General features: G+C 35.3%; 1 protein-coding gene across 1 annotated transcript; it reads left to right on the top strand.

Moving 5' to 3' along the window:
- Positions 1-5626: 5626 nt before the first annotated feature.
- On the top strand, positions 5627-11619 carry LOC131077760 (replication protein A 70 kDa DNA-binding subunit B). The gene is made up of 12 exons (XM_058015311.2): positions 5627-5962; positions 6070-6216; positions 7450-7623; positions 8459-8636; positions 8800-9070; positions 9172-9274; positions 9650-9774; positions 9866-9944; positions 10028-10172; positions 10273-10433; positions 10636-10756; positions 10839-11619. Exons 1-12 carry the CDS (start codon positions 5829-5831, stop codon positions 11037-11039), a joined length of 1839 nt encoding a protein of 612 aa, XP_057871294.2. The 5' UTR covers positions 5627-5828; the 3' UTR covers positions 11040-11619.
- The last annotated feature ends 2047 nt before the right edge of the window (positions 11620-13666 follow it).

Below are 13666 nucleotides of genomic sequence, written 5' to 3'. Positions count from 1 at the left end.
CCACTCGGGGTATGGCTGCCTAGATGTAAACTTTATCACAGTCTACCATGAAGCATATATCATCCTTGTAATCTTTTACCAACTTAGGAGGAATCCTGAACCTGTTGTTCATTTTGTCCTTAAATTCTTCAAAATAATTATCCATTACTGTCTCAAAATTCTGACCTATTTCTGCTATAAACTCATTTATCTGATACAAAATTGGAGTATCCTTCCTCCATACTACCGTGCCTTTAGAAGGGAAAAAGTTTTGTACATAGAAAAATATACAAATCAACAAAGAACCAAATTTGCATGGATTATTCTTTGATGTCCTTATACTGTCCATGTTCTTGTTGAATTGTTGTAGTAATACCTCTGCTAGGTCAAAATCCATGTTCTTCTTTACTACCTTGTAGGCAAGGTCTACCGCCTCACATGCCACACTATTTAGCCTACTGGAACTATACAGCTTATATGCAATGATAATAATACCAAATTTAAGTTCAACATCAGATACATTGTTAATTTTCATTCCTCTGCCATCCCATTCGGCTTGAGTTAACTCCTGCAGTTCGTCCTGACCTAGGGTTTTGGTGGATTTTGCTCTGTCTGACATCGGTAATCCTGTGATTCTATGAATCATCTTCTTTGTTATTAAGATAGGTTGATCTAACCAAAGTTGCCCATCATGTACACGGCTCTATACATACCTAATCCATTTTACTTGAAAGTTTCTTGGTAGGTGTGGGATATGGGTCAAGCCTTTGATTTCCAAATGTCTATGCTCGGGTTTCAGGGTTTTGTCAACACATAGCTGATCTAGGGCATTGTCCATTTCCAAAGTTCCTAACTCTTGAATAGTGCATTTGAAATGAGTACGAATGTCATTGATGAGAAGTACCTTGGAAGGAATTCTGGACTGTGCTCCACTTGGGTCGAGTGATTCTGCGATCGCTGGAACGAGTTTGAAGTTCGGCGCTGTCCATTTAACTCCTTTCACTAACATATTGGAAGTCTTCTTCGCCTTGCTCCTGCTGGTTGTGCTAGTAGAAGTCATTGCTGAATAACCTGAGTTCCTTTTAGATTCTTCGCTGCAAATTCGTCTTAAATCTCCTTAAGCACTTTGAAAACCTAAGCTCTTCGAATGCTGAATAACGCGGTGAAGAATGAAGTCGATTTTGCCCTTTTTATTAAAATTATGTCATTAATGCTCGATAAGTGGGTAGGTGAGATGACTTAATGACTTTTGCGATTGCTCGGTAAGACTGACCTAACTCGGTGTTCTTATTTCTGACCTAACTCGGTAAGGTCTGCAGTTTTACCATGCTCGGTAACATTCAACTCGGTAAGTGACTTTTCTGTATGTATCGGAAATACTGATTTCATCGATTATGCTTTTGTATTTTAGAACTGCTTATGGTAAAGCTTTGAAGATGCAGTTCCTTATCTTCTTTAATGGATCTAATTTGTAATGGTGGGGTCACCTAATTCTTGAGTGACAGGACCATTGCATGATTTATCCTGCTCGGTAGATTTAGGAACCCACTGCTGTCTCATCTGTTTCCGAATGTTGTCAGCTTTAGCTTTCTTTTCATCTTCAACCTTCTTTGTGTTCATGCAGTTCTTGGCTATATGTCCGAGTTCAGTGCATGTATAACATCTTATGGTTGTATCTTTCTTCCTTAGATGATGCCTTGTACAATTTAACCCAATGTGTCCATATTCTCCACAATAATGACATCTGCACCAGGTATTGTAATCCCAACCAAATATTGCTTTGACAATTTGTTCTGCTGGAGTGAATATCTTTGTTCTACATTCTGATGCTTTGTGACCTTGTTTCTTGCATTTGTGACATTTGCCTTCAAATTTTGGTTTCTCCTTGCATTCACTAGCCTTGTGACCATGCTGATTACAGTTGTAGCATTTGCCTTTGAATCTTGTCTTTCCATTGCTCCAGCATTTGTTTGATGTGTGACCTGTCTTACCACAGTAATTGCATGTAGGTCTTTGATTTCTTCGACTACCTTGCTCGGAAGATTCACCTTCTTCATTGTAACCAAGACCGGCTTTATCCTTTTGTTTGTGAAGATTTTGCTCATTTAATTGATCCAAGTCTATTTGAATTTTCATCATCCTTTCATTTTGAATATCTAGCTCATTTTTTAAACTTTCATTCTGTTCTTTGAGAATTCTGATCTCTTCATTTGCATTGGAGAGTTGCTCGGTGAGATCTTCATGCTGTACAATTTCATTGCTTCTTCCTTCTATTTCATTTTGCATTTTATTCCTTTGTTCCAGGATTTCACAAAATCTTGCAGACTGAATTTCCTGTTCTCTTCTTAGCATCCTTACTTCTTTTTGCAGTAATCCATTCTTTTCTAGGAGTTCTTTGATTGCATTGTTTGCTTCATCTACTTCATTTGAACTACTTGTAGGAAAGAGATCTTCAATTTTTGTTTCAACATACTCATGATCATTTATTTCTTTTGCTAGTTCCTTTCTTCTTTTTAGGGATTGGGAAAGATGTTCTCTTGCTTCTTTGAGTTGTGTTATGGCCATTTCCAGATCTAGCTTTTCATTCTCAATAGCTTTGTCAAGTCTGAATATCTCCATTGTCTTGATCTTTTCTCAAGCTGTCAAACTTTTACTCTGAGAACCACAAGGCTCTGATACCAATTGTTGAAAATATTCAGGACTAACCAAGTTACTGAGAGGGGAGGGGTGAATCAGTAACACTTAAAACTTTTAATTCATTTCTGCACTTGCATATATTAAACCATTCATTCATTTAATCTACTGTATGCATGAAAGTATAACACTTAACACAAAGATTTGGTGACCCAGAAACCTTCCAAATAGAAAGTAAAACTGGGGTGGGGATGGTACCCACAAAACTTTGGTACTGCAGTAAAAGTTGGCCGGTTAAGGCTTACAATGATCACTTCTGATGATCTGCCCTGTTAGAAGCAAATTTGGACTGCTAGGTCCACCTTGTTAGAGGATTTACAAACATACAATGAAGCATGCACTCGGTTAAGAGATTTACAAAAGACTGTTAAGTCTACCTGGTTAAAGGATTTACAAACTGATTCAACTGTTAGGATGAAACAGTAGATCTTGACTTACAACTTTATTGCTGATAAGATCCTTTGAGTATTGATCTCCTTCTGAGATAGATATGTCGATTCTGCTCCTTTACTGACTCTGCGAAAATGTTCTGGTTTGCTGCCTTAATGCAGTTTCTGCTCTGCTCTTTCTAATTTCGCATATTCATACATCTTACATTTTTTCACATTGCTTATTACAGATGGTATAATACATCACATATATATACCGTCCATAATTACATTACATTTCATAAAGTCGGCTTCATACAAATTAATAACATAAACTCATTCTTAAGTCGGCCTTACATAGGTGAACAAAATATTACTGAGTCGGTAGATACTCGGTTCCTCAAGCTGGCTCGATGATCTTCTGATACACGGCGTCCACTACAGTACTCGGCATCGTCATGCTCTCGGTAAGAGTAGAAGCTCGGTCCATACTAGTCCCGAAGTGTAGCTTGGAACTCGGTAGCTGTGGTGACTCGGTAGATATAGTGACACTCGGTAACCACTGGTAACTCGGTAAGAACTGACTTCTCAGTTACTGCTGTTTGTCTCATATGCTCGGTAAGAGTCTTACTGCTCGGTATGAACTGTTTAATCGGTAAGCTTTACCGAATGCTCGGTATAGGCTGTGGACTGAGTGATGAGCTCGGTAAGCATTCAAAATCGAATAAGTGTTTTCACTAAGTGTTATTCACTAATGACAAATATATCATTATTCAAAAAAGGTGTAGTTGCAACATCCAACACCTATACCTGCAGGCATACATAACATTTTAAATCAGAGTGTTATTGAATCACATCAAGGTCACCAAATGTTTATCAATAAAATTCATCATAGCTAACTAGAATTAAATAGGAAATCATGAATCCTATTCTAGCTAATGAATTCTAAATAAATATCAATGAAAGTAAGCATACACACACAACATATATGTATGTGTGTGTGCGCACACATATACATATACACATATATACATAAATATATGTATATGTATATATATATGTGTGTGTGTGTGTGTGTGTGTGTGTGTGTGTGTGTGTGTGCATGCATGCATGTACATATGTATGTATGTATGTATGTACATACATATGCATGTGTATGTGTATGTACACACACACATACAATTTTTCATTACATGAAAAACCAAGATGTTTTTGAAAATATTGTGAGTTAGTTGAAAACATTAAAAGATTTTGGTAGTAGTAATAAATATAGGAGATAAAATTGTAATACTCAATGACCCAATTCTCCTTGTAGTTCTTAGTGAAATTGAAAAAGCCATTTGAAATCAAAGTAAATGAAACATAAGAGAAACATACACACAACCCCTTTATTTTATATGAAAATAATATAAGAATAGTGGTAATGAAATTACTATTTGTGCAATCAATTTCATTGTCACTACTCTTTTATACGTGGAAAACCCTTCAAATATAGAGGAGGGGTACTCTACTCAATGGATTGAATTTGGAAATTATATTGAGAGTACAACACTATAGAGATAACTGATAATCATTTGACTATGCCCACCACTATTGTTGCTAATGTTAAATTATTTGTTAATGATAAAGAATATTGGCAACAAAAATACAAAGTGTGTTATCAATTCAAATGACACTTGGGAATATAGGAGAGCCCTGTTCATTGTATCTTCTCCTAAACTAGCTCAGACTTGTGCTATAGAAGTGCCTTTTTTCTTTAATAATAGCCATTTAATTTTTCCATGCTTTTATTTTTGTTGAAATGAAGCACTACCTTTATCTCCATTATTGATAGGTATATGATAAGTATTGGTGCCTTTACATAGCATTTACTCAATGCATGTGAATATTAAGTGCGAGGTGACATTGCTAGTTTGATGCTATATATTATAGCTCCTTGTTAAACAAAAACACGTGTGATGCTTCTAGCGCTCATGTATTTATAAATTGGCATTGATGGGTCCCATTTAACACAATTTTTGTACCCACCATTCTACATACTAAAATTATATTGATAAATTTTCAAAAATGATTCAAAAAAATAATTTTGATGTAGTGAATAAATATGTCATGTATTTATGAACTTTAGAATATAATTTTTTTCACTTGCTTTTTAAAAAGTATATATAACATTTATTTTTAATATAAAATAATATAAAATATTTATACACTATTTTTTAAATTAAATTCATAATATACTAAAATAGAAACATATTTAATTTATTTAAATCAAATAATATAACAATCAAAATAAGCTCAATGCAGATAGTTGTAAATGAATAAAAATTCATTTTACATTTCTAAAAAAAATCTAATAATATTCTATATAACGACCACATATTGACAAAATTAACCTCACATGACCAGCCTATAATCCCTATCCCCTAAATGAACCTGAATGGAAAAAACACCAACTTAACATCACCCATGTATCTATCACACTCTATTAATCATCACACGAGCTTCTTTGATGCGCCTAACAAAAGAATTCAAAGGTGGAATATTTAAACTCATTTATACTCAGCCTCCAATTAAAAATCTGGCGGGTAGATGCCTCCCGCCCAGACCCAAATTTCATCCTTGAACTTGAAATCGTAATTCATCTTCCTTCCCGCTTTCCTTCAAATTGACGTGCCTTGTGCCTTTCTATTTCAATCTCACCTTCTTTTTTCCTGCATTCTAGAGGTCTTCGGATCGATTCGCGCCTGATCTGCATCTGTTTAACCTGTTTTGTTGGAGAGGAAGGCCATGGCGAAGGAGATGATAACAGTAGGCGCTATAGAGGCCATGCTAGCAGGAAACCCCTCGCTGGGCGAGTCAGCTGACTTGGTAGTGCAGGTGGTCGGCTTAAAGCCAGTTGGAAGCAGCAATACCCGATTCACGTAATTCTATGCGTTTTTTTTTTCTTGCATTCCTTTTACTGGGTAGCCTGCCTCACATAAGTTTTATATGGTTGACTGATTAGGGCTTTTTTAAAATTTGTGTGCAGATTCATGGCCAATGATGGAAAGATGAAGATAAAGGCCATGCTTCCCACAACGATGGCCGGGGAGGTCACTTCAGGGAAGCTGCAGAATCTGGGGCTCATTCGTATTCTTGATTACACATGCAATGCCATTCAAAATCAGCCACAGAAGTAAATATCGCTCTCTGTATTTCTCTAAGACCATTCTTATCTTCGCTTGTAATGAGTTTTACTAAATGTTTTCAAATGACAATCATTAACTTTTATTGATTTAGGGCCTTAGCAGACAATGGGATTTCCAAGTTTTGGTTTATACATTGCATGAGTCATCTGTTAGGTTTGGTGTTCATTTATTATTCTTTTTTTTAAGAAGCGATCTGCATTCTGAACATAAAGATGAATCCAATGTTGGGTCACCCCTGCAACAAATAGGAGGTTCCATGTGTCTCATTATGCATGCCCTGTGTGTGCCATGGAAAATTTATAAATTTAATTATTACTTTCCTTTCTGGTGTATGCTGGAAACAATGCACACTCTAAACTGTAAAGAGGCTCAAATCAACAGTAGAGCACTACAACTATAGGTGAAATGTCTTAAAATTGAATCTTAAACAGTTTGTCAGAATGTAACATGTTATTGGGTCAATCTGAACCCAAGCCTAGTAGTGGCTTAAGGAGAAAAATTGAAAAGAAAATAAATGCAGCCTGAAAACTCAAAGGGGCTGACGGCCTAAGTAATGGAGCTTCCTAGCAGTGCTCCAAGCATGGTGTTGAGAAGAACTAACTGATCTTAGAAACCATTGGCCTGCCAAATTAGCAAAGTATTAGGAGAGAGAGGGTTTCTACATTACATCTAGGATGGGTAAATGGGTTGTGCAGCCTTGCCTTCTGCTTGATCATCTCCTACTTAAGCCTTTGTTTAAGAGAAGCTCCTATCAATCTTGGTGTATCCTCTCTTATATTCAGTTTTTTTGCAATGTTGTTTAAAAAATGCAAATGCTTAAAATTTCTTTTTCCATTAGTAAAAGAAGGAATCTCTTATACCTTGTTAGTTTTTACATTATTTTTGAGGTATCTAATTTGCGACTTCTCCATATCATCTTAGCTGTTGATTGTAACATTACTTCTCCATATCATCTTAGCTGTTGGTTGTAACATTTTTAAAGCAGCGCTCTAGTTGTTAGTTTCACAGTAAATATTTGTTCATGCGCATGTTATGTTTAGTTTTGTTCTGGGCTCATCTGGAGTCCAAATGATTCTTAGTTTCGATTCTCTTTTATGTTGTTTTAGGTTTTTATCTTGCCTGTGTGTTCATTGCAAAATTTAATATCGTATATTCGATTCATGCTTACTTTTATGGAAGCATTAGGCTAAAAGAAAATGTTCCTGTTTTGTGTTTTGCAGGGTGCTAATAATCACAAAATGTGAGGTAGTTGCCCCTGCACTTGATGCAGAGGTTGGTGGGGTAGAAGTAAAACAAGAGGATGGGGATAATATCAAGCCTGAGGTTAAGGTTAAGACGGGCGACGGACCTATACTGAAGTCTGCAGCTCAGATTGTGCATGATCAATGTGGAAAGTAAGATCATTGCTTTTTATTACCATTATTCCCATAACGTTATATTTAGTTCGTCATTTAATGAGAAACTAATTCAGATTAATATAGTTTAAAACAGTTTATAAGCCATTTGTCACTGTTATCTATCCATGGGTTTAGTCAAATAACCTATTTGTTTATGGACTTTTATTTACTTTTCAGTTTGTATTTCATTTTATAGAGATGATTACATACAATCCTCGTCTTATCTACTCCTTTTAATGGCTCCAATCAAGGTGTTCTTTGACTATTATCGATGGTTGCTGTTAGCTTCATTCTTGATTCTTCTATTTTAACCTGAGTTAGGCTTCGTTAGGTTTTGTTTTTGAACCATGGTGCAGTAACGATTCTTGCGCTTTTGAAATGTATCTGTTTGTGCTAGTTTTGGTGCTGGCCTGTGCTCTTGCAGCCTGCTGGGTATATAAGTTTCAAAGTTGCTTTCCAAATATTTTCTATTTTAATTTGAAGAAAGTAGCAGCAGTTGCATAGCTAGGGTTTAAATTTAAAGGGGGTCGCTTTGGAGCCCTTTTGTTAACATTTTGGGTGCATGATTTTTTTTTTTTTTTTCATTTTTTTTTTCATTTTTTTTGAAATTAAATAGTTTTAAGCTGCAAGGTTAATGCTCCCAGTATCAGACACGGCTATTGATCTATATATCTGTTCTTAAGTTTTTAAATACGGCTTGTCTTTAGAGTATACAAAATAGTAGTGATATACACTTACCTTCACTTCATTACTTATTCTAGGTAGCCTAGTTTCCAGCTATGGGTTTGAAATTTTCTGTGAGTTTGAATAACACATATTTTGTTTACTGCAGTGCTGCACCTGCTGCTCGAATGGGAATAAGTCGAAGGGTTTATCCCTTGGTTTCCTTGAACCCATATCAAGGAAACTGGACTATTAAGGTTCGAGTAACCAACAAAGGGCCTTTGCGCACATTTCGTAATAACAGGGGGGAAGGCAGCGTCTTCAATGTTGAACTTACTGATGAAGATGTATGCCCATTGTTGCTTTTATTTTTATTGGAGTTTTGGCCAAACTTACAATCACTTAATTTTGTAAAGTTCAGTCAATGGGTTCGTATGATTAAGGCTTATGGTGAGAGGAAAACGCCATATTCATGGTTTTCACTGACTCTGGCATGCATATATGTTTCAGGGCACCCAAATTCAAGCAACCATGTTCAAGGAGGCTGCAGATAAGTTCTGGGACAAGTTTGAATTAGGCAAGGTGTACTACATCTCAAAGGGAAGTCTTCGAGTTGCTAATAAGCAGTTTAAAACGGTACAAAATGACTATGAGATGACATTGCATGCAAACTCAGAAGTTGAAGAGGCAACTGGTGAGGAAACCACTATTCCAGAATATAAGCACAACTTTGTCAAGATTGATGATCTTGGTCAATATGTGAATTCAAGGGAACTCGTTGGTAAGTTTTCTTTTGCTGATGGATTTAATGTTTATGGGTATTATGCTTCCATTTATGTTCTGTCATATTGTCTGCAATTTATGTTATATTTTTTTGGGCAGATGTCATTGGTGTTGTTCAGAGTGTATCAACAGTTCTCAGCATCAGGCGTAAAAGCAATAATGAAGAGATTCCCAAGCGTGATATCACTATGGCAGATGAAAGGTGAAGTTTTATGTCTGATTATGCTTGATTAGAAACCAGCAATACATCAATTATTGTCTAGGAGAAGCTCGTTAAGTTTACATCCTATGTATGCTTGATGACAAATGCTCAATTAAATAACATTGTTCAGAAGTTGCTGGTTGTAAAACAAAGAGCATAGTCTTTTCATTTATGCCATCATATGTATGGTTTAAAATAAATTACCAAAACTATACTTTGCACAGGATTTGTATGTCAAAATTTCATCTCTGCTGTTTCATGCCTATATTATACTTCTTAAATCCTTTTAATTTCAATTTTGACCTTGCAGAATAACCTAACAATGGTTTTAATAAGTTTAGATTTGGTTTCTGAGTGATTCAAATCCATTTGCAGCAAAAAGACGGTAACATTAAGCCTCTGGAATGATCTCGCGAAGAAGGAAGGTCAAGAACTCCTGGACATTGTTGATAGTGGTCCTGTTATAGCTGTTAAGGGAATTAGGGTTGGTGACTACGCAGGTGCGCTCCTCTTTCCCAATAGGCGATGTTGGATGTCCTTAAGATTGTGAACTTAGTCACCTAAGTTATTGGTCAATACTGATATTTACAGGAGTATCTCTATCAACCACCGGTAGAAGCACCGTTATGATTAATCCTGATTTTCCTGAAGCTCAAAAGCTTCGTTCTTGGTAAGCATTCTAATTCATTGAAGGCATGTTTTGTGGCCTGTTAACCAGACATCTTAAATGCAATTCGATATTTGTGGCTTTAGGTATGACACGGATGGAAGAGGAAGCTCTATGCTGTCTCTTGGATCGACTCTTTCTGGTGGAACTCCAATCCGTGGATCCAGATCATTGTACTCTGACCGTGCATTCCTCTCTGAAATCACCGATCCTTCCGTGGGTGAAGGAAAGGTACATCCAATTTATGCTGTTCGATCTGTTTTTATTCGCGAGTATGTTCTGGATTACATAATTTTTTGTTTTTGATTAATTTCTCTGATATTTTCTCCAGCCAGCCTATTTCAATGTGAAAGTTTATATCAGCTTTATCAAACCAGATCAGGCAATGTGGTATCGTGCTTGCAAGACTTGCAATCGTAAGGTGACTGAAGAAATTGGTTCGGGATACTGGTGTGAAGGTTGTCAGAAACACGAGGATGAGTCTAGCCTAAGGTAATGCAGCTCGTTTTTAAGGATTGCATTTTCATTAAAATAAAAAAAGTTCTATCCTCTTTGAAAATTGCTTTGCTTTGTTGATTTTTGTTAAAGTCTCTGTAGCGAGAGACTGGTTCTCTGCATTAAGGAACGAGGTTATATTCAACCCATCTTTTTTATATGAAATCCTGTTCTCATTTTCTGTACACTCTGAATATAGGTACATAATGGTAGTGAAGGCCTCTGATTCTAGTGGTGAGGCTTGGCTCTCGGTTTTCAATGAACATGCGGAACAAATTCTGGGTCACACAGCAGATGAGCTTGCTGCCATTAAATCTAAGGTACGTTACAATGTTTTTCACCACGGGCTCTCTCAATTTGGCAGGTTAAGGTGTTAAGGTCTAATATCATTTGGAATTACAGGAAGCTGATGAGAAGGCATACCAGATGGAGCTGAAGAAGGCAATGTGGGTTCCTCATGTATTCCGTGTGAGTGTAGCAAAGACCGAGTATATGAATGAAACAAGGCAACGCATCACAGTTCGCTCTCATAGCCCAGTTGACTGGGTTGGTGAATGCAAGTATTTGATAGATGAGATCTCAAAGCTGAAAACCCAAGTGTAGTTTGGGTTTCAAATTTGTAGCACTACGAAAGATTAGTTAGTTGGATTCGGTGGTTACTGGTCTCATCTGTCGAAATATTTCTTTTGGTCAGTGTGAATTGGGTATCTATCTTTACAGGCCACACTCTTGAAGCATACATGAAAATCAATTGGACAGAGAGTCTGCCATTTACCAAACAAGTTGTTTGAGCTTGATGCAGCGTTTTATGTACTTGACAAAAATCTTTTGTAATATTCCAAACGCCTTCCATTTGGGAGATTCAGTAATAACGAAGCATTGCTTTGGTGTTCAAAGTTAAGATTCCGGAAGAAATCAGAGAGAGCTTTGAAGGCATTTCCACGACAAATCACTTCTTGAAAGCTTTAGGATTTAAAACAGGGAATTTTCAACGAACAGGGGTTTAAAACGGGTAAAAGCTGACGCTTTTTGTTCAATTTAACGTGTTATTCATATTGTTATAATTTGCAGCATTGATTGTTTGGACAGTTCTGGTTCATGTGTATGTTTGGCTGTTAAAATAGGCCATTGCTTGATTAATGAGGATAATATAAGGGTGAAAAAGGTACATTGCTAGTGTTTTTTTCCAGTTTTTTACTGGTTATGACATTTTTCCTTACATAATTTGATATATTATGCTGACAGGTATCTACAATGACATCAAAATGTCGTAAACACAAATTCATTTTTGAAACAATAACAGGTAAATGCATGAAATATATCATGTTTCAGCTTTTGTGGAGGTATTATTTTAGAACAAGATTTCTTATGATAGAATTCATAAGATTTGATTGTCATTAATGACCTTGTAAGAAATGTGTAAGAGTATCATAAAAGTATGTATGATGGAATTTAGAAGTTGACTTATAAGGGGGTCTTTGATGCTTATCATTGTAAGAACATTTTATAAAAGTAAGATTTTGAATTTGAATGTGGTTATGTTTTTTTTGTTATGGGAGTATTGATATATCATTATAAACTTTGGATTTTGTATGTTTTATTTGGGTTTGAATTGAGACCATGTGAGGATCCATCAATAATTTATTAGTGTTTTGATCTCCCCTTTTTATATCTTTCATAAAAAGGTTGTGACTTTTTAATATGAAGACAACCATTGATTGGCTGTGATTTTTCTTAATTAAAATAACTTCTATTTTAAACTTTTTACAATTGCTTCCTTCTCATCACTTGCAAATCATATCCTTCAAAAATAGAATCACACCTTTTACCAAGTACTACTTTGCAATGACTTTCTAATCACACCCTTTGACCACTTACTGCTTTTACTTGATAGTTGGCTGCTTTATTGTTTGCAAAAACAATTATTGTTAATCAATGCTTTATTAACTTTGATCACTACCTTTGTAATTGTTTCTTCTAAGCTTGTGATTATGGCTTTAGTTTTATGTAAGACCTTCAAGTTCATGAACAAAGTTGGTTGATTGAGGTACTCCATGATTTGGCCAACTAGATTATATGATAAAGAAAGAGTCATATTGCCATTCAAGATAATTTGCACACTTTACCGCCTTACCCTTTCATTGATTGTTGTAATTACTACCACTTTTTGACATGCTGCATTCTTTAGGTGAATCATGATATAGTCTAAAAATTCATCTATATGGTAACTATAACATCTTCATCATATACACTTTTTTGTGAAGGAGTTCTTGAATGACTTCGAGAAATAGCTTTAGAATAGTAATATGTATCATATCTATAATCTCTATACATAGGTCAACTTAAAGTTTGACCTTAACTCTACATGTAAATTTCATTCTCTTCACCATGATAATCTAAATGTAATTGTGGACCAACCATTATCTAAGACATCAATGATAAACTATTTCCAACAATAGTTCCCTAGGCCATTTACTTCCCTCGTACAACTTGTTAGGGAACCCTCATGAGTATGACAATTTACATATTTCATAGCATTATACACATTCCAACAACAAAAAATTGATAAAGCCTCGAAACAAGAAATTTTAAACTAAAATAACATTTATTAATGAAAATACACAAATGAAGATGAAATTTTAACAATGGCCACCAAATAATAATTCAAAAATTTGAAATGCAAGGTCAAACACAAGTACTTCAACATCACATCATGAAACAATAAAACATTGATAACTCTTTTCTTTACATATATATATATCATTCACAAAGGGCACACTTAGGTGGATTGCCCATGGCATCTACTTTTCCCTTACACAAGTTAGATGAACACTATCACCCACTTGAGATAGAACACATTTACTAGTCTTTTCACATGTCACTACACATAACTTTATGAAGTATGCTTCACAAGAGTAAGGAACACATACACTTTGTAGCTCTACAATATTCTCTTTCATAAAATCATGTTCATATCATTTTGTTTTGTATTTACTTGTTTGATGATTCACACAAATTTTATGTAGGCATTCAAAACAATATAAATTTAATTGAGTTTAATTTGTTTAGCTAAGTGACTAATTCCATAAGCCTCTAGTATAGTAATCTATGATCTGATACTTAATGTAATGCCGAAATTTAAAACAATAGATGGACACAACACAACCTATTTATCCTACTCCAAACTTAGCTAATTTGCAATATTTTTTTAAACATAAATTTGTAAAACA

Source organism: Cryptomeria japonica, chromosome 6, assembly GCF_030272615.1.
Source record: "Cryptomeria japonica chromosome 6, Sugi_1.0, whole genome shotgun sequence".
NCBI classification, from domain to species: Eukaryota; Viridiplantae; Streptophyta; class Pinopsida; order Cupressales; family Cupressaceae; genus Cryptomeria; species Cryptomeria japonica.
This window is presented reverse-complemented; position numbering and strand designations above follow the sequence as displayed.

Excerpts from the sequence above, each read along its gene's own strand:
- LOC131077760 (XM_058015311.2), top strand. The coding sequence starts at position 5,829 with ATGGCGAAGGAGATGATAACAGTAGGCGCTATAGAGGCCATGCTAGCA. Across the intron at positions 9,275-9,649 it reads ATCACTATGGCAGATGAAAG|CAAAAAGACGGTAACATTAA; the intron begins GTGAAGTTTTAT and ends ATCCATTTGCAG. Across the intron at positions 10,173-10,272 it reads CTTCCGTGGGTGAAGGAAAG|CCAGCCTATTTCAATGTGAA; the intron begins GTACATCCAATT and ends TATTTTCTCCAG.